Below are 20,127 nucleotides of genomic sequence, written 5' to 3'. Positions count from 1 at the left end.
AGGCAGGAGGAGGGAGCACAGTTCATGCTTCCGTTTGTCAGCTCGGTTCATAGCCCACAAATATTCAGTCAGGAGACATGCCTGCAGCTCCCAGGCTGGGAGGCGCAGCCCAGCACAGCCCCGGCGCCAGCGGAACAGGGGTGGCCAAGTACTGTCTCCAGGTCCCTCTCATGCTGCCTCTGCCTGGGGCAGCTCAGAAGCACTGTGGACAGGAAGCGTCCTGGCCCAAGCTGGCACGGGCACTAAGGACCAAGCCACCTTTAGCAGGCAGGGAGGGCCTTCGCCAAGTCACAGAACGATTGATGAAGAGCGTCCAATTGGAGTCGCAGTTGCCTTCTCCAGGGGTTGCTCAGAGGCCCTGTTCTTGTGGAGCCTGGGCTGGGGGGCAGGCGGGTCAGCGGTGACACCCCTGGACCTCTGCTACAGCCCCCCCCTTCATGCCCATGTCTGCTGTAGCCCATCCCCTCTTCATGCCCATGTCTGCTGTAGCCCATCCCCTCTTCATGCCCACGTCTGCTGCAGCCCATCCCCTCTTCATGCCCACGTCTGTTGCAGCCCATCCCCTCTTCATGCCCACGTCCGCTGCAGCCCATCCCCTCTTCATGCCCATGTCCGTTGCAGCCCATCCCCTCTTCATGCCCATGTCTGTTGCAGCCCATCACCTCTTCATGCCCACGTCTGCTGCAGCCCATCACCTCTTCATGCCCATGTCCACTGCAGCCCATCACCTCTTCATGCCCATGTCCGTTGCAGCCCATCCCCTCTTCATGCCCATGTCCGTTGCAGCCCATCACCTCTTCATGCCCATGTCTGTTGCAGCCCATCACCTCTTCATGGCCACTGCCTGCCAGGAGGCTGACTACGGTGCCCTCCTCCAGAAACTCTGCCTCACCCAGTTCCAGGTGGACATGGAGGCCATCGGGGAGATGCTGTGGTGTGACTGGGGCAAGACCATCAGGTGAGTCCTATGGCCCCTGGTAGGTAGGACACAGCTGGGGAGGGAGAGGGGGCAAGGAGGGTGGGCTGGACCACGTGGGGGTCATGGAGGATCCTCTCTAGACCCCAGAAGGGTTCTTCCCCTGGGGGACCAGGATGAAGACAGAGGTGGGGGTGGTGGCAGGTGGGCATGAAGAGTGACGGTGGGAGGAGGCCACGTCCTCAGTCACCTGGTCTGGGTGGATGGTGGGGCCCTAGGACAGGGGGTGGAGGGTTCAGACTGGGCCATGTCCAGCCAGAGAGGCCCATGGCCTCTCCAAGGGCAGGTGCCTAGGGAAGGAATGAGGGTAGGGTCTGGAGCTCCAGGTTGGCTGGGTCTCTGACTGGAGCCTGGCTTCAGGGATATCCCTGCCAGTTTCCTCCATCCCTGTGGTTAGGCCAAGGTCATCCTTCCTGGCCTCACCCTGTCCAGGGCTCAGAGTTTCCAGGAATGGGGCAGGCTGTCACCACCCACAGCCCCCAGCAGGACGGCTCCAGCCCAGCCCTTCCCCACCTGGCCTTGTCCTCCTGCCCAGGGGCCTTTCTTCCCTCTTGGGCTCCCTTACTGCCTCCCTCAGCCTCCCATGTGCTGGGCCCCCATCAGCAGGCCTGGGGGTTCTCCCCAGCAGGCCCAGGCTCCTCTGCCTGCAGAGCAGGGATCAGAACTCGGCATGTCCGTAATCGACTTTTGAGTTCTTGTTTCTGCTTCGGTGGGAGGCGCTGGGGTATCCTGGGGTTGCAGTGGGTGAGTAGCAGGGTAGGCAGGGCAGGCGTGGAGCTGACAGCCACCGCCTCCCTGCCATGCCATCTTCACACAGAGTTCCGTGTGTGGGTTCACAGCACAGCACGTGACATACAGGAGATGTGCAAGTCCTGGTGCCCCACAGATGCCAAGCGCTTTCCCCAGTGCCTGAAAAAGGGAGCCATGGGGACCGGTGGGGAGGGCCAGGGGCAGGGAGGAGACCCTGGGGAGGGTCTTCACGAAGGAAAAGTTGCATCAAAGTCACACAGGAAGGGTGCATGTGGCTGTGGTGTCCCCTGAGGGTCCAGGGCACACCTTGCACACCCATGCTTGGGCTCATCACACTCCCTTGTGGGTTGCAGGCTGGAGTGGGCACGGGGAGAAAGCCCATGGCCGGGAGTCCCTGAGGCTGGGTCGTTCCCACCACTCCTCTGAGCCTGGGTTTGGGCTTCCCTCTACCCCAGAGCCCTGCTGGCCCCAGCCTGCTCTCCTCTCTCTTACTGAGGCTGGCAGATGAGTGGCCACGGCTTTCTTCTCCCGCAAGCCCTGTGCTCTCTGCCCACTTCGTCCACCCCCAGGGACTCCAGCAGGCCCAGCAGAGTCCGTGCTCAGTGCACAGTTGTTTAGGCGACTCTCTACCTTGGGAGCCCAAAATTTTTAACTAGGAAGGCATGGGGTCTACGCAGGTGTGCATACTGGGATTTAAACCACAGAGGCCGGCGCAGTGGCTCACGCCTGTAATCCCAGCACTTTGGGAGGTGGAGGTGGCAGATCATGAGGTGAGAAGATTGAGACCACCCTGGCTAACACAGTGAAACCCCGTATCTACTACAAAATATATATATATATATATATATATATATATATATATATATATATATATAAAAAAAAAAAAGTGTGGTGGTGTGTGCCTGTAGTCCCAGATACTCAGGAGGCTGAGGCAAGAGAATCGCTTGAACCCAGGAGGTGGAGGTTGCAGTGAGCTGAGATAGAGCCACTGCACTCCAGCCTGGGCGACAGAGCCTGTGCCCTCAGCAGAGTCTCCTCACCCTACTGTACTCAAGGCCTCTCCAAGATTTCGGAATCTCCTTTTCTAAGCTGAAAACTGAGTTGAGGAGGGAGAGGTTGTTAATCAGAACAGCCTATTCTTTAGGCTAATTGGCCTCCTGCCACAGCTGAGTCATTTGTATGTAAATTAATGATTGCATTTTATTATGATCTGGGGAAGACACAGTGGGGAGCCCTAGGGAAAAGGCCTCTCCCTGCCTGCTTGTGTGAGTGTTGGTTGATTTGTGTAGATTGATTGCGAACCAGAGGCCTAGCAGAAGACAGCAGGGTAATGCTCGCAGTGTCCCACAAGCAGCGATAGTGGGGTGTCCTCAGAAGTGGAAGCCACCACAGATGGCTTCCGACAGTGCCAGAGCGCACACAGGAATAATTAGCGGACTGAGGCCAGAGAGAGTTCGTCATCCTCAGAGCTGAGTGCCAATAGATGGAAATAGAAGGAGGGGGAGTTGCTGGGAATTTTCTTATATTAAAAAAAAAAAAAAAAAAAAAAAAAAAAAAATTCTGGCCAAGCACTGTGGCTCACACCTGTGATCCCAATGCTTTGGGAGGCCAAATGGGTGATCACCTGAGGTCAGGAGTTCAAGACCAGCCTGGCCAACATGGAGAAACACTGTCTCTACCAAAAATATAAAAGTTAGCTGAGCTTGGTGGCATGTGCCTGTAGTCCCAGCTACTCGGGAGGCTGAGGCAGGTGAATTGCTTGAACTCGGAGGCAGAGGTTGCAGTGAGCTGAGATCCTGCCATTGCACTCTAGCCTGGGTGGCAGAGTGAGACTCTGTCTCAAAAACAAAAGAAAATCAAGATAATTTAGGAACCAAGAAGGAAAAGTCCCCATCACAGCAGCTCAGCACCTCAGGCAGGCCTGCCCGCCCCCAGGGTCTGCATTCGGCAGAATGATGGCCCCCAGAGATGTCTGTGCCTAATTCCTAGGACCTGTGAATGTGTCACATTACACGGCAAAGTGGAAGGAAGTTACAGACGGAACTGGCAATGCTGATCAGGTGGCCTTGAAAGATGGGAGATTCTGGATCATCCACAGGGGCCCAGTGATATCACAAGGTTCCTTAAGTTGGTCCCAGCTCTGGCCATTGGACAGCCTTCACACTGGCTTTTGTGTTCTTTTGGCATTGCCTCGGCTTGTTTTGAGCACTTTTTTCTTTCTGATACCACCAGATGTTCTAGGCTTCTTTTGTACATTTTCTGCCCAAGCCCTGAAGTCAGCCATTTCTCCAAGGAACCCTGGTTCCTTCTGTTAGAGAACAGTATCTAGAAACCAAGATATATATGTGTGTATGTGTGTCTATACACACACCCCAGGGATTTAGATGGAACCCGTGAAAGCAGCTAGAAGAAAACATGGATGAGCCCCTATTTAACCCATGGTATAGAGAAAGGCTGCTAAAACAATATTGTTTCAAAAAATTGGCTTGCTTTGTGTATGTGATGGCTGATTTGTATAGACCTCGGGCCTAGCAGGCTGCCAGCATTCTTGAGGCAGAATTTCCTAACGTGCTGGGAAGGCCTTGCCATTGGCTGGGTGAGACCCCACCCCCAGCATCAAGGATGATCCCCTGTACTTAAAGACAACTGATTATAGATGTTAACCACATCCCCCAAAGACCCCCACAGTGACACCTAGATTACCGCAGCCTGGCCAGGTTGACGCATAAAGCTGACCATCACACTGGTTCCAGGGGCGGAGCTCTCTGCGCAAAGGTGTGTTCAGACAAGTGTCTTTGTTCCTCCTCCTACTGGCCCTTCCCATTTCTCTCATTCCTTTCATCCTGGGCAGTTTCTGCTCTTTCCTTCCTTCCTCTTTCGCACGAAAGAGCAGGTGTCTGCATCTTTTCTTGTACCCCGTTCTTTCTCATGTAAAGGGTGTGTGCTAACGGCACTCCTTTGCACTTTGCTTTTCCTTCACTTAACAGCATAACCTGGAAATGTCTCCCCATCAGTGCAGAGGGAGCCTCCTTCATTTTTACAGCTGTGTAGTACTCCGCTGTGCAGAGTTTTTCAGCCATTTTCCTTCCAGCTGTGGCAGAAGCCAAGCAAGCAGAGGCACTTAGGTTGTGCCCAGTCTCTTCCCCCTTTGGCTAGTGTCAACGTGAACGGCCTCTGCATCCATGTTTTCCCGGCACTGGAGCTGCCTGTTCAGAATAGATCCCCAGAAGTGCAATCGCAGGACCAAAGGTGAGAGCAGGCGGAGTGTGGTAGGCTCTGCCACGTCCCTCCGGAAGGCTGATGCCAGCGTGCGTTCCCACCAGCAGCGTATGGGATGCCCATTTCCCCAGACCCACCAGCAGACTGTGTTGTCATACATTAGGATTGTCACTGTCTGATAAGTGAAAATCATGTCTCAGCGGCACGTGAATTTGCATTTCTGTCCTTGGGAGTGAATCTGAACATCTTTCATGTGCTCACAGGCCGTCTTGTATCTTTTTGGCAAACTGTTTGCATCTTTTCCTATTTTCTGTCGGGTCCTTTTTACAGAGTTCTTTGTGTGTTAGAGGAGAGGCTAGGCCTTCGTCTCTCGTGTACATTGGATATTTTCTCCTGGTTTGCTGGCTGTTTTTCAGCTTTGTTTTTGTTGCCACACAGTTTTTTCAATGGAGTCAAAGCCGGGCATCTTTTGTCGCCTCGGGATCTGAGTCATGGGTGGGAAGCCCCTCCCCACGGTAAGGTGAAAGAGGGGTTTGCCCCGTTTTCCTCTAGCTTGTCAGTTCCACTGGTTCCATCCAAATCCTTGGTCCATCCGGAGTTGATTCCGGTTTACTCTGTGTATGGTGTGAACTGTGACTCAAATGTTATCTTTTTTCAGCGGGCTACCCAGCTGTCCCATGTGCGTTCCTGGCGACCTGAGATGCCACCTTTGTCATGTACTAAGCGTCCCTGTGCACTTGGCCCGTGCCTTCATAAATCGTCCGTTTCCCAAGCCTGCTTCACCCCCCTGAGTCTCACACTGATTTGTTCTCCAGAACTGTCAGTGGGTCCCTATGGCTTACTGAATGTTTACCTAATTATCCCTTAACTTATTCCAAGAAACACGCTTACTGCAGCTGGTGTATATTGGGCATTTACTGCGAGCTGGGCTTTGTGTCGAGCATGTAACATACACGGGCTTATTTGGGTCAGCAGCAGCCTGGCTGGTCTGCCATTTACCGGGGGTTATCATCTCATTAAGCCATAGCCCTGGTTTGCTGATGGAGACATAATGTGATTTAGTGTATTAACTGGGGCTACAATCTAATTTGCAGAGGTATAGAGAACGTGGCAAATGTGTCATCGGGAACTCTCATTTCCAGAGACCTTCCCATGGGTGTAGAGGACGGAGAGGCAAGGCGGAAAGAGAAGGGAAGAATCTGCATGTCCTGGACTCGGCTTCGAAATGTGGGTTTGATAACGCCTCATGTCAGATTTCCTCACCCAGACGAGAAATGCTGGGTTGATTTAAGAGGGATGGGGACACGCCTGTACCACCCCACCCCACTCTGTACAGCTTCAGGGTCTGAGTGCCATACTCGGCAGAGGAAAGATGTCCTGGGGAAGACGCCAGGGGGACGGGGCCGCAGCCTGCCCGCTAGTCATCAGCGGTCACGGGGCCCCAGAAAACCTGATTTCACCTCCATGCCAGTTGTGATGCCTCCATTCCTCTGCCCTAAAGCTTCCAGGTTTGTAAATACTGACCATGGCAGGCTCAGGTCACCATAGCTTCAGTTACACAGCCCTGGGTTCCAGAGGCCCCGATCTCCACAGCCCTGGCTCCGTGAGCCTGAGGACCCACAGCTGCTACTGCAGATCCTGCTCTGCCCTGCTGACCCGTGCTGGGTGATGATGGGGCCTCCCCCAGCCCAAGGAGCTGCCCAGAGGACAGGGCTCCAGGCCCCAGGGAGTGGGGCTGCAGGCCCGCATGGTAACTGAGGGACATAGGGACAAATGTCTGCAGTGCCTGCTGTGGTACTGCGGCTCAGCATGGCCAGTGCCAGGCATGACGCTCTGGGTCCACACGATGCAGAACGACGTGGATTTGGGTGCAGCAGCGCCGCAGGGTCCTTCCCAGCCTGCCGCATCTCCCTTCTGCTGCCTGCTACGAGCTGTTTAACAACAGCTGCGTGTCAAAGGGGACTCACCTTCCCGTGAGTGACACAGACAAATGCGGGCGGCCAGCCTTTTGTGGGACATGAACAGGAGTAAGTGGGGACTGAGACACACTCGTGCCAGCTCCTGGGTGCCAACCCAGCAGGCTCGCTTCCTCTATCAAAGCCGACGGGAAGGAGGCCCCCCGTGAGCCCTGCTTTACTTGGGACATTGACTAGAAGTAAATTAAGCAGGGCCGCCTTTGTGTCTCCTGCGAAAAGAGTCAAGTCAGGAAATTCTTCAGAACTCAGCAGCAACTCAGGAACAGCTGCTTGTGTTTTGAATTTCAGCAGGAACTGAGAGGGAGGCATCTTCTGAAATCACGAGGGCTCTCTGGGCTGAGGGCACGGCATCCTCCTGGGCTGCTGAGCTCTGTCCCCTCGAGGTCTCAGGATGGGCTGTTCACAGGGCCCTGCCCGGAGGCCCGGCACGGGAGCCCACCCGCCTCCCGGAGGCCCCTCCTGCGCATCAGGAGCTCCCAGTGCAGTGTCTGGGGTTGCCTCCGTGCCCTTGTGGGTTTGTTTATGGAGGTGTCTGCCCTGGAACTTGCTACCTGCCCATGAGCACTGCACCCCCTCTGTGCTCTGCCCAGTGGCTATGGCGCCATCGTCCCTGTGTGTGCTGGTGGAATAGTGTAGGCTCCACAGGAAGGCCCTCAGGCACCGGGCAGGATGCAAGCCAGTGCCCAGCACAGCCAGGTCTCAGAGGATCCAAAGGTGAGCACTGCCCAGGCCGAGGTCACCCTCCCTGCCTACCACCAAGCCATCTCTCCTGCCCACTATCATGCCATCTCTCCTACCCACTGTCCTCCCTGCCCACAGCCCTCCCCGCCCTCTGCCACCCCCTCTCCCCTGCTGTGCCCGTCTGTGTGTGGCCACACCGAGCATCAGGCCAGTTCTTGTGAGGAAAGCCCTGGCCAGATGCCTATCCCCCACCCTCTGCCCCCCTGGGCAGGGGAGTCTCTCCAGGCATCTCCAGAGCACACCCCCGGGGGGCATGGAAACCCTATTCCAGACCCCTGACCACCTGGGGCCTTCAGTAGTGCCAGCCAGCCCAGTGGGAAGTGGGGACCCAGGTCCTTGAAGACTCTAGGCTGTGACTTAGAGGAGAAGGGAGGGAAGGAGGGGAGGAGGAGGCGCTGTGCCAGGAAAGCCATCCAGCTCACACAGTGACACCAGGCTGGCTCCCCTGAGGACCCCACTCCTGCGCTCTGCACAGGCATCAGCTGGGTGCCTGGTCCCCATGGGGAAGGGCTGTGGACACAGCTGTCCAGGGCTGCCCAGGGTGGGGCAGTAGTTGGGGACATACTGGCCCTGCCCAGGCCGCCCTTCGGGGGTATCATTCCACCTTCCTCAAGTCTCCGTGGTGCGTGTGACCGTGGGTGTGCAGGATGCACCTTCTGCTGCTAGGTTTCAGCACTGGGGAAATAAACTGGGGCCCAGAGCCCTCAGCAGCCGCCCCTAGAATTAGTTCAGGTCAGGGGTTGCCTCACTTAACATGTGAGCCTGCTCCATGGTGGGGTCTGATGGGGATCCCCAGAGGGTCTGATGACACCTGCCTGCTGGGCTGGGGGGCTCTGGGGTGGGGAGGAGTAGCCCATTTCCCTTCTCAGAAAACTCTGGGAGAAATGCATCTGTGAGGACTGACAGCAGAGGAGCCTCATGTCGGGAGCTTGGAGGCTGGGGCTGGAGCGGGCGACTGCCGGCCTCACCCCTCCACACCCAGGGGCCACCGTGTCATCCTCAGCACCTCTTTATCTGAAGTCTTCTGGCCCTGGGGGAGGGCACAGATGGAGAGGCTTCTCCAGACCCCGTGGTGACTTAGCGCTGGGCGTGGCACTGAGCCCACCATGGCGTCTTTTCCATCAGGTGATGAACTGCCCGGTTTCACATCCTCCTGAGTTTGGGGATGAAATCAGGCCTGTGCATCAACGTGAAACGCCAGACGTGGGGTGACGCTAAGCAGATCCCGGCTGTGAGTGAAAGGGTGGGCAGGTGGAACGTGTCCGGCGGGGGATGATTGTTGCAGCTCAGCATCCACCCCTGCTTCGCCTCCCCTGTGGACACAGGCTGTTCAGCCATGCCCCCAAAAGCTCTGGAACCATCCAGGCTGTGCAGATGGGACTTGGCTGTCCCGGGACACAGGCCAGGCTTGTGCACACGGGGCTTCACCGAGCCTCCTGGGCTGCCCACGGGGAAGCGGCGGGGGTGGGAGAGATGACAAAGATGTGTTCTTGTGTTCGACGCCTCAGGATGTGGGTCCTGTGTGGGGAGGATGGCAGGCGGAGGATGGAGGAGATGTGCTTTCTAATGCTGACCTTCACTCTGGCCCCCAGGCTGGGTCCTGGCGTCTCCCAGGATCTATGCATTCATCACTCAGATGGTAGACACCTCCTGGGCACAGGCAGGGCCAGCCACATTCTTGGTCCCCTGTGGGAGGGCCTCCCAGGGGTGGTGGCACCTCACAGCCTTCCTGGCCTTCCCCGTGTGTAGTTCGAGGACACTGAGTGTCTTTTGGGACACAGCACAGGGGGCCTTGGGGATGCCCCCTGGGACAAGCCAGGGTCTGAGTCCACTCTTGTTTCAGCTTCTTGTCTCAATCAGAAAATGGAGAATGCACTTTCTCAAAGAGAAACTGAGTTCACCCTCACTGCCCATCCAGGCCACGGAGGTTGCCTCACTCTGCGGCAGGAAGGCCACGTTGGCGCGCCGTGGTTCCATACTCCTGCTTGAGTTAAAGCCATGTCCTGGTTTTTGCTACTATGAATGACGAAGCCGGGCGTGGTGGCCGGCACCTGTGCTCCCAGCACTTTGGGAGGCCAAGGCATGTGGATCACTTGAGGCTAAGAGTTCGAGACTGCCTGAGCAACATGGCGAAACCCCGTATCTCCAAAAAATATAAAAATTAGCTGAGTGTAGTGGGCTCACCTGTAGTCCTAGTCACTGAGGAGGCTGAGGTGGGAGAATCGCCTGAGCCCAGGAGGTTGAGGCTGCAGTGAGCCGTGGTCATGCCACTGCATTCCAGCCCGGGTGACAGAGCAAGACCCAGACTGAGGTAAACAAATAAACGACAATACTCTAAGAACTTGTGTACATATGTCCTTTGTTTTTTTAAAAAATAATTTTGTTAAACATTCCTCGGAGAAATGACTCCTGCAAGTCAGCTTACTGTAGCATGTCCCATGAACATTCTGTGGCTTTTTGTTTTTTTGTTTTTTTGGGTTTTTTTGAGGCAGAGTCCCGCTCTGTTGCCCAGGCTGGAGTGCAGTGGCATGATCTTGGCTCACTGCAACCGCCACCTCCTGAGTTCAAGCAATTCTCCTGCCTGAGCCTCCCGAGTATCTGGGGTTAGATGCATGTGCCACCATGTCCAGCTAGTTTTTTGTATTTTTAGTAGAGATGGGGTTTCACCATGTTGGCCAGGCTGGTCTTGAACTCCTGACCTCAGGTGATCCACTACCCACCACAGCCTCCCAGAGTGCTGGGATTACAGGTTTGAGCCGTTGTGCCCGGCCCATTCTGTGGTTCCTGATAGATTTTGCCAGTTGCTCCTCTAAAGAATTTTACTAATTTATAATTCTATCAGCAACATGTGAAAATGTTGATTTCCTCATAGGTTTATGAGTATTGAGTTTGTAGAGATTTTATTTTTGCATGTCAAAAGGAGGTTTCCTCTTTGGTTTTAATTTGCATGTTTTTGGCAATTAGGAAAGTTGAACTAACCTCTGACCCTTTCTTGGAGTTTGTTTCTTCTCAAGTGCAAGTTACGTCACCAGTGACCTTTCCTATTTGTCCTGTGAGTCACTGTGTTCTCTTCCTTTCTTTAAGACTATTTTTTAGAGCAGTTTTAGGTTCACAGCAAAATTAAGAGGAAGGTACAGAGATTTCCCATATGCCCACTGGAGACATTTTTAATCTTCTTTTACCACTTTTTTTTTTTTTTTTTTCCCCCTTGAGACAGAGTCTCACTCTCTTGCCCAAGCTGGAGTGCAGGGGCATGATCTTGGCTCACCGCAACCTCCGCCTCCTGGGTTCAAGTGATTCTCCTGCCTCAGCCCCCTGAGTAGCTGGGACTGCAGGCACACGCCACCACGCCCAGCTAATTTTTTGTATTTTTAGTAGACGGGGTTTCACCATGTTGACCAGGTTGGTCTCAGACGCCTGACCTCAAGTGATCCATCTGCTTCTGCCTCCCAAAGTGCTGGGATTACAGGCATGAGCCACTTTGCCCGGCCACAGATTCTTGAAGAATACATTAACTATTTGTCATTGTGCTCTACGTATTTTCTTGTTTCATTTGTGTTTCTTTTGATGTTCATTTTCCATATTGTAGTGAATTAGCTAATCTGTGAACTCGTGAATGCTCCGATTCGCTCCTCATGAGGCTGTGACCCTGGGATCTCCGCACAGCCCTAACTGTCCGAAGACAGCTGTCCCAATTGTGAGAGTCATGTGGCCACAAGATTATGTCCTGTGTCTTTGTAGTTGTTCTGTGTATTGAAATATTTATCTTCTTAACACAGTGGATGGACAGAAATGTATTTCCTTCCCACCTCAATTATCCTGACAGAATTTGTTAAATAATGTCGCCAACCCCCATTGCTTTATAATGCTTAATTTAACACTTAATACCTTCCTATATGTATTAGAGTCTATTTGAAATAATTTTTACTTATATTTTGGGGTCATACCACATCATTTAAATTATCACAATTTTACAATATTTCCTACAATTTAGAAGGCCTCTCCTACCGTGTTTCATTTTCATTATATTTTACACTGTTTTGCGTGCTTTGATATATTTTCTGCTTATTTTTCCAAAAGAACTTAAGAATCATTTTGCTAAACTGCATAAAAAGTCATTGCAGCCTCGACCTCCTGGGCTCCAGCAATCCTCCCACCTCAGCCTCCCAAATAGCTGGAATTACAGGCATGTGCCACCATACCCAGCTATTTTTTTTTTTTTTTTTTTTAGTAGAGACGAGGTCTTCCCATGTTACCCAGGCTGGTCTTGAATTCTGGGCTCAAGCGATCCTTCCGCCTCAGCCTCCCAAAGTGCTGGGATTACATGAGGCACAATATGTGGCCTGTGCTTTTCTTTACAGGATTCTGAATCAATCAACTTGGGAAGCCCTGCCAGCTTTCCCTTGGGAGAGCATAGAGGGGACCTCCATTTACCCTGAGGGTGATCAGCTGGCCTAGTTTGAAGGGTTGTTACCTGATACTGCTTTTTAGCAAATAGTAGGAAAACTACCATGGACCACAGGGACCAAGCGTGCAGTGCCACGTGGGGCCACCTGCAGGAAGCCCGCTGGCTGCATCCCTGCTTCAGCGCCATGAGCCTCTGTGGCCTCCCCAATCAACAGAGTATAGAGAGTGATGAATGGGGAAGCTCCAGATTTTCCTGTGTTTCCTTAATCAGGTTTTAGGGTTAGGATCACATTTGCCTAATGGAGTAGATATGCTAGCTGACCATTGGACTCAAGGGTGGGAAATAATTTTTTTTAATTTTTTTTATTATTATTATTTTTTTAGATAGGGTCTCACTCTGTCACCCAGCCTGGAGTCCAGTGGCACAATCTTGGCGCACTCCAACCTCCACCTCCTGGGTTCAAGCGATCCTCCTGCCTAAGCCTCCTGAGTAGCTGGGAGTACAGGCATGCACCACCACAACTGGATAATTTTTGTATTTTTGGTAGAAATAGCATTTCACCAGATTGCCCAGGCTGGTCTTGAACTCCTGGGCTCAAGTGATCCACCCACGTCGGCCTTCCAAAATGCTGGGACTACAGGCATGAGCCACTGTGCCCAGCCGGAAATAATTCGTGATGTGAGAATTACTTATTCCTTAGAAGTGTGAATGAATTCATCACTAAAACCATCAGACCCCAGTAATTTGAGGGATTTTCTTCTCCAGTTACTTCCTCCACTATTGACTGATTTTGACTTTTGAGTTCTTGTTTTAATGGCTGTCTTCATCTGTGTTTATTTGGCCTGTGTCCTTAAGATTTCCCAGTTAGGCCGGGCGCGGTGGCTCACGCCTGTAATCCAAGCACTTTGGAGGCCAAGGCGGCGGATCACCTGAGGTCGGGAGTTCAAGACCAGCCTGACCAATATGGTGAAACCCCGTCTTATAAAAAAAAAAAAAAAGATTTCCCAATTAACTAAAACATGATCATAGTCCTCCTTCCATGTTACCTATCCCCTAGATTCAAGTTTACGCCTCCGTTTTTGTTTTTTCTGTGTTTTTCTTCTTTCCCCTTTTTTTCTTTGTTTAGATGCCGCTTCATTCATCAAAAGGAATTGAGGAGGCCCACTCTTGACCGAACTGAACATGCCCATTCTTGTAGTCTTTAGAAAACAGGCTACGTTTTGCATCGCAGTGTCTTCTCTAAATTTTTTTGCTTTAACTTTTATCATTCACTTCCCTTTTCCCTTTTTAAAAATTGCTTCTTTCCCAAGATATGATTTAGATATTTTAGTTCATCATTTTTTCTCACTTTTCTGGAGAAAACGAACATAACAAAGGCATTTAAGGGACTGTCCTCATTCATCACTTTCTATAGATTTTGATGTCAGTTTTTTTCACTGTATTTTCTTAATAGACAGTTATTGTCTTCTTGACTTTCTTCTTAAGACAATTTTTTCCTTAGATAAGTATATTTTAAGATATACTGTTTATATTTCTGTTTGCTCCTAATCTCTTTTTTTTTTTTTTTTTTTTTTTGGGACGGAGTTTCACTCTTGTTGCCCAGGCTGGAGTGCAATGGCGCGATCTCGGCTCACCGCAACCTCCGCCTCCCGGGTTCAGGCAATTCTCCTGCCTCAGCCTCCTGAGTAGCTGGGATTACAGGCACGCAACACCATGACCAGCTAATTTTTTGTAGTTTTAGTAGAGACGGGGTTTCACTATGTTGACCAGGATGGTCTCGATCTCTTGACCTCGTGATCCACCCGCCTCGGCCTCCCAAAGTGCTGGGATTACAGGCTTGAGCCACCGTGCCCGGCCCTAATCTCTTTTTTTTTCTTTTTTGCCACAGGGAGGAAATGTAGCATGAATCATTTCTGCTTTTATATTTTTATGGAGATTTTGAGATTAGTATATGATGACTTTTTGTGAACATACCATGAATACTTGAAAAAGAATAAATTCTCTGTTCATTCCATTTAATCCCCACCAAAGCAACCACTGATTTTTCGTTGTTTTGTTCTTCAGCTCCTTCATGTGTTACTGAATTTCTTATGTGTTGATAATGAAGTATCTGATTTTTCTAATCATATTTTTATCACTTCTACTTCCCTTTCCTAGGAGCTATTTGCAGATATGTTTTGCTCTGTCTTTACGGCATTTAGATTCCATGGAATTAGGCTGCCATCACCCGCGCCCTCATCCTGGTACCGCTCCTTAGCACATGTCATTGCTTTTGCTCTGAATTATGTTTTGCTTCATATTAACGCTGAAGCCCCGGTGTTTCCAGCACTGGAAGTTTCCTGACGACTCTTCTCAGTCTCATGTTTGTTTTCATTACCTCTCCTGCACACAGCTTATAGCTGGGTTCTATTTTTTCATCTGGAGAGTGTCAAGCTTTTTAACAAAGGAAATCTCGTTATATTTTTTCAAGGCATTCCAATTTTTGTCTTCTTAATTAACACCATGTGTTTTTTTCTTTCTTTTCTTTTCTTTTTTTGAGACAGACTGGAGTGCAGTGGTATGATCATGGCTCACTGCAGCCTCGACCTCCTGGGCTCAAGTGATCCTCCCTCTTCAGCCTCCCAAGTAGCAGGAACTACAAGCTTGCACCACCACACCTGGCTTATTTTTTCTGTTTTGTGGAAATGGGGTTTCACCATGTTGCCCAGCTAGTCTTGAACTCCAGGGCTCAAGCAGTCCTCCCATGTTGGCCTCTCAAACTGGTGGGATTACAGGCATGAGCCACCGTGCCCAGCCTGTGTTTTCTCTTTTATTATGGTTAAAATAGTGGCAGGCTATTTTTCATTCAACCAGCCCTGAAATGTGGAGCGAACAGATGTGCTTGTATTTATTTTCTCACATTGTCCAACCCCACGCTTTGGCCTCCCCTGTGTGAGAAGACAGGAGTCTCTGGGGTTTTGGCTTTTCTCTTTCTCTACCCTTCTCTCCCTCCCTCACTTCTTTCTTCTCCTCATTGATTGCAATTAATGTTCTAAACCTACTTTTTCCTTTCTGTCTTCTATGCAATTTGGTTTTAATTTTTCGGCTGTGTTTTTCTGCAGGTGCACAATTTGCATACTTCTGTCAGTAATAACCTTTGCCGATAGGGCTCTTGTCTACTTATCTTTGCAAACAGGCTGTTAATTCAAGAGTGTCTTCTTTTTAGCATCGTCATTCCCTTTTACATGTTACCTTTTAAATTCAGGCGATTATTTCAAGTAGGTCCTAGAAAAAAGCCATGTGATTACTACATTCTCAGAATTCAGTAGTTTCTAAGGAGCTCTCTGCCGTCTTTTGAACATGAGTGACAGCTTGACAAGATAATAAATCTCCAAGGAGCAACCTTGTTCTGTGAAGTTCCTGTAGCTGTTGTTCCATTGTCTCTGGGTGTCTGGGATGTATCAGAGAAGACAGAAGGGACTGCGATTTACGTATATTTTTAAAATCTGACCTCCTCCTTCCTGGAGTGGTTGCTTGCGGTATTCTTTTTAAGCATTTTGTATGAACCTGTTTTGCTGATGGCCTCGGTGGGCCTCTCTCCAGGCCCGGACGCTTACATTCCCCGATAGCTGAGGTTTCCGGACATGGCTCGCACCCTCCTCCAGCCCCTCCGGCCTCCGTTGTAATTCGTTTTGCCTTCTTTCACTGCTTTGTCATATCTTGCACTGTTTCCACCTGTACATGTTACATCCTCTTTCCAGATAGACTTTTCCAGAGAATCTGTTTTTATTTTCTGCAATACAAATTCTGCTTTTTACTCTTTCTAAAGTACTTTCAGCTGGGCGCGGTGGCTCACACCTATAATCCCAGCACTTTCGGAGGTCAAGGCAGGTGGATTGCTTGAGCTCAGGAGTTCGAGACCAGTGTGGGCAACATGGTGAAACCCCGTCTCTACTAAAAATACAAAAATCAGTCGGGCGTGGCGGCATGCACCTATAGTCCCAGCTACTCAGGAGACTGAGGCAGGAGAATCGCATAAACCTGGGAAGCAGAGGTTGCAGTGAGCCGAGATCTGCCACCACACTCCAGCCTGGGCGACAGGAGTGAAACTCCATCTCAAAAATAAAAATAAAAATAGTTTCTTTTTTTTTTTTTTTTTTTTTTTTTTTGAGACAGTCTCACTCTGTCAGCCAGGCTAGAATTCAGTGGCATGATCTTGGCTCAAGGTTCACGTGATTCTTGTGCCTCAGCCTCCCTAGTAGCTGGGACTACAGGTGCATGCCACGATGTCCAGCTAATTTTTTGTATTTTTTGTAGAGACCAGGTTTCGCCATGTTGCCCAGGCTGGTCTTGAACTCCTGACCTCAAGTGATGTGCCTGCCTCAGCCTCTCAAAGTGCTAGGATTACAGGTGTGAGCCCCCTGCCCAGCCTAAAGTAGTTTCTAATTAGGATATTGTAATTGAAACTAATTATACCGCAGTGAATTCAAGTTTCCTTTATCCCCAAGCCTAATGGACATATTAACTCACCTCTTTACAGGGAGGCCATATTTCTGCCACTGTGGGAAGGAGACAGGGGAGCCGGAGGCAGCGCTGGGGTGGGCGCTAGTCCAAGGCGAAGCTGTCTGTGGACGGGCAGCTTGCAGGCAGTATGTCCTCAGACCTGGGGCAGCCAGGACCACCAGGGAATGTTGCTGACGGGCAGCACCAGCGCCTGAATCCTCCCCCCAGATGGACGTAGCTGGGGGGTGAGACCCCGCTGCCACCCCTCCATCCCAGCAGCCAGGCTGCGCTGAGGCTCTGTGGGTCCCCACCACACTTATTTCATGGCACCCTCACCATCCTGGTGTACTGTGGCAGTTCCAAGGCCCAGGCTGTGTCCAGGACAGCTTCTGAATTGTGGAGAGGCCCCTTGACAGCTGGAAACTTCTCCCTTGCTGGGGTGTGGGTAGCCCCCCGTGGTGCACGAACACGTGTCACAAACACACTGGGGACACGTGTTCACAGGAGGTGAGACAAAGCGTTGCCAGCCCCGGGGATCAGGGTGGCCTATTCCTACTCTGTCTGGTTGCAGCTCTCCTTAGACAAGTTAAGTGAAGGCACCTTGGTAACAGGGAACCCTTCAGAACCAGACACCTGATTCAGCTCAGCAGCCATTTGCTGAGCACTTAGACACGTGGCCAATGGTACCACCAAGGACCCAGTGGGACAGGACCTCCCCCTCCCTCCTGGAGCCCCTCACCCTCCCTTGAGGTCAGCCCTGTGGTGAGGATTGTAGGGCGAGTCAGGTCGTGACTGGAAGCCACGTGTTGCCTGCCTGTGTGGGGCTCCCATCCAGGGGTGGGCGGTGCAAGTCACATGCCCACTCTGCGCTGTGCAGAGGGGTCCCATCAGAGAGCGACATGGCGGTGGCCCTCTGAGGGGATTCTAATCACGCTGCTGCTATGAGTAGGGGCTGAATGAACCCATTTTAAAGGTGAAAACACTGAGGCTCCATACCTCCTAGCTCCTCAAAGCCCCCCCAACAAACACTCCACAGTGTGATGCTCCCTGGCCTGGCCCTTTCCCCACACTCAGTGTTGCCCTGAGCTCCCAATGAGGGGAGTTTGCGGCAGGAGGGCAGGAGTGCCAAGGTAGTTGCCCTGATGGAGCCGGCCAGTTGGTGGGTTGCGTGAACGGGGGCCAGTGTGGTGCAGGGCTACGGCGGGTAGGCAGGGGTGGATGGTTGAAAGCTTGGGAAGGCCAGTATGGGGCCCTGCAGAGTCCAGTGGCATCAGGGAGACAAAGAGTTTCTTGCACAGGGAGGGCAGAGAGTGCTTTGGGCTCCTGGCCTGGCACTTGGGACCATGACGGGTGGATGGGAAAGCAGAGCCCGTCCAGCCACCAGGCCAGCATGGCTTCACAAGGACAATGCCCCCAGGGTGTTAGCATCCAAATATAGCATCCCAGCTGTCATGCCTAATCCTGGGACTTGGACACATGTCACAGCCATGTCCCTGAAAGGTGGGAACGCTGGGGCCTGGGCAGGCCTGAGTGTGGTCTCAGCCCCACCCCACACAGCTGGACCCCACAGGGGTCCCAGGACATCTCCCAGGAGTTGTGGTGAGCCCTCGGGGTCACATGTGCCCAGCCCACAGTGGGCACAGCTCAGCGATCTGCCAGCATTCCCTGAGGCTCGGACCCCGGGAAGCAATGCATCCCTTGCTCAGGCCCAGAAGCAGCCAGCATAGGACAGCCTGTGACTTTGCCTGGGATGCCCGCTGCATTTTAAAACTGCACTTCATCTAGCAGCCCCAGGAGCTGGGGCACTGCCCAGGCCTGTTCCCAGATGAGGCATTGTGCCCACCCACCCCCGGTGGCTGCTCTGTGGGGAGCCTGGCTTGCCCGCTCCCAGGCTGTGTCTGGTGCCAGACCCGGCTGCATGTGGAGCCAGGGATGGATTTAGAAACCTCTCGCTTCCTCCCAGCATGGGCAGAGGCACCCACATTCCTCCCCAGCCTGGGGACAGGAGACGGGGAGGGAGAGGAAGCCAGGCCCAGGGAGAACCTGCAGGGAGGAGGCCAAGCAGTCCCCAGGCAGACAGACCTCTGGAGCGTTCTCCACTCTACACTGCCACCTCAGGGACCTCCCCGTCACCTCGGCAAGCGCCCTTGTCTGTAAGGAGGGGATAAGAACACCTGCTCTAGGGTGCTGTGAGGAGTACTCTCACCCGGGGAGACAGGCCTTAGTATTTTCTTATACTTTTCCTGTAGTCTGTCTTTTTTTTGAGGCACGATCTCGCTCTGCCGCCCAGGCTGGAGTGCAGCTGCGCGATCTTAGCTCACTGCAGCCTCGACTTCCAGGGCTCAAGCAATCCTCCCTCCTCAGCCTCCTAAGGAGCCAGACTACAGGCTCATGCCACCACCCCTGACTGATTTTTTTTTTTTTTTTTTTGAGACAGAGTTTCGCTCTTGTTACCCAGGCTGGAGTGCAATGGCGCGATCTCGGCTCACCGCAACCTCCGCCTCCTGGGTTCAAGCAATTCTCCTGCCTCAGCCTCCTGAGTAGCTGGGATTACAGGCACGCACCACCATGCCCAGCTAATTTTTTGTATTTTTAGTAGAGACGGAGTTTCACCATGTTGACCAGGATGGTCTCGATCTCTTGACCTCGTGATCCACCCGCCTCGGCCTCCCAAAGTGCTGGGATTATAGGCGTAAGCCACTGCGCTCAGCCTCCTGGCTGATTTTTTAAATTTTGTGTAGTGATGGGAGAGCCTTGCTGTATTGCCCAGACTGGTCTGGAACTCCTGGGCTCAAGCGATCCTCCTGCTTTGGCCTCTCAAAGTGCTGGGGTTGTACCCAGACTCTAGACTTCTGGATGGCAGAGGGGCCAGGCCTCTAACTGTCCTGGGGGTGTGGTGTGCTATCCGAGGGGGTGGTGGGGTCACCTACCCCAGCATCTTTTACATGCCTGCAGCTCACTGGATGCTCCACTGTGGCACTCTTAGCTATCATGGGGTGTCCATCAGTCCAGGCAGACCCCAGAGCCCAGTGTACAACCACGGGCCCCGCCTGGGCCTCAGCCTCCCTCCCAGGAATGGGAGAACCAGCTTCACTTTGGCCAGGAAAGAGGGAGACTGAAAGGGCAGTTGACCTGAGAGGGGACAGAAGCCTGAGGCCCAGAGCCAGGGAGGTGAGAATGAGGCCCCAGGGGGTCCGCGGTCTGCCTCCCCTGCTCCCTGCGGAGAGAGGCCGGGGCATGTTCTCTGGCTTTGTCGCAGGAGTTGCTGTGATCACAGCAGTGAACACACCGGTCCATTTCCATCTGTCATCCTCCTGTTTTCTTGAACCGTCCCACGATTCTCTGCGGTGCGTCATTCCTATTGTTCCTTTTCCTACAAGAGAGGCCTTGGTCCTCTTTGTTCAGCAAGTGCTGAGTCAGTGGTGAAGCGCCGTGTTTAGCTGCCAACAAAGGTGTGGAATGGAATCAGCTTCCATGATTTGGTAGAGTATTTGCAAGAAGCCTGTGGTGAGGCTTTTTGTTTACAAATCCAGGAGTCTTAGTGGAAACCTCAGAAACATATGCTCACAGATGCT

The 20,127-nt window shown here is 52.3% G+C and overlaps 1 protein-coding gene across 2 annotated transcripts in view; it reads left to right on the top strand.

Annotated features, from left to right (window-relative positions):
- Window positions 1–20,127, top strand: part of RAMP1 (receptor activity modifying protein 1) — a 52,081-nt gene that overhangs the window by 16,095 nt on the left and 15,859 nt on the right. For both annotated transcript variants that reach the window (XM_032277762.1, XM_032277761.1), the window contains exon 2: window positions 820–958. In XM_032277762.1, the coding sequence (XP_032133653.1) occupies window positions 820–958 (139 nt within the window). The remainder of the gene's footprint in view (window positions 1–819; window positions 959–20,127) is intronic.

This window comes from Sapajus apella, unplaced genomic scaffold (assembly GCF_009761245.1).
Source record: "Sapajus apella isolate SASKATOON/1434 unplaced genomic scaffold, GSC_monkey_1.0 scaffold10, whole genome shotgun sequence".
Classification (NCBI taxonomy): Eukaryota; Metazoa; Chordata; class Mammalia; order Primates; family Cebidae; genus Sapajus; species Sapajus apella.
Note: the sequence above shows the minus strand (reverse complement) of the source record. Positions and strands in the feature narration are given on the sequence as shown.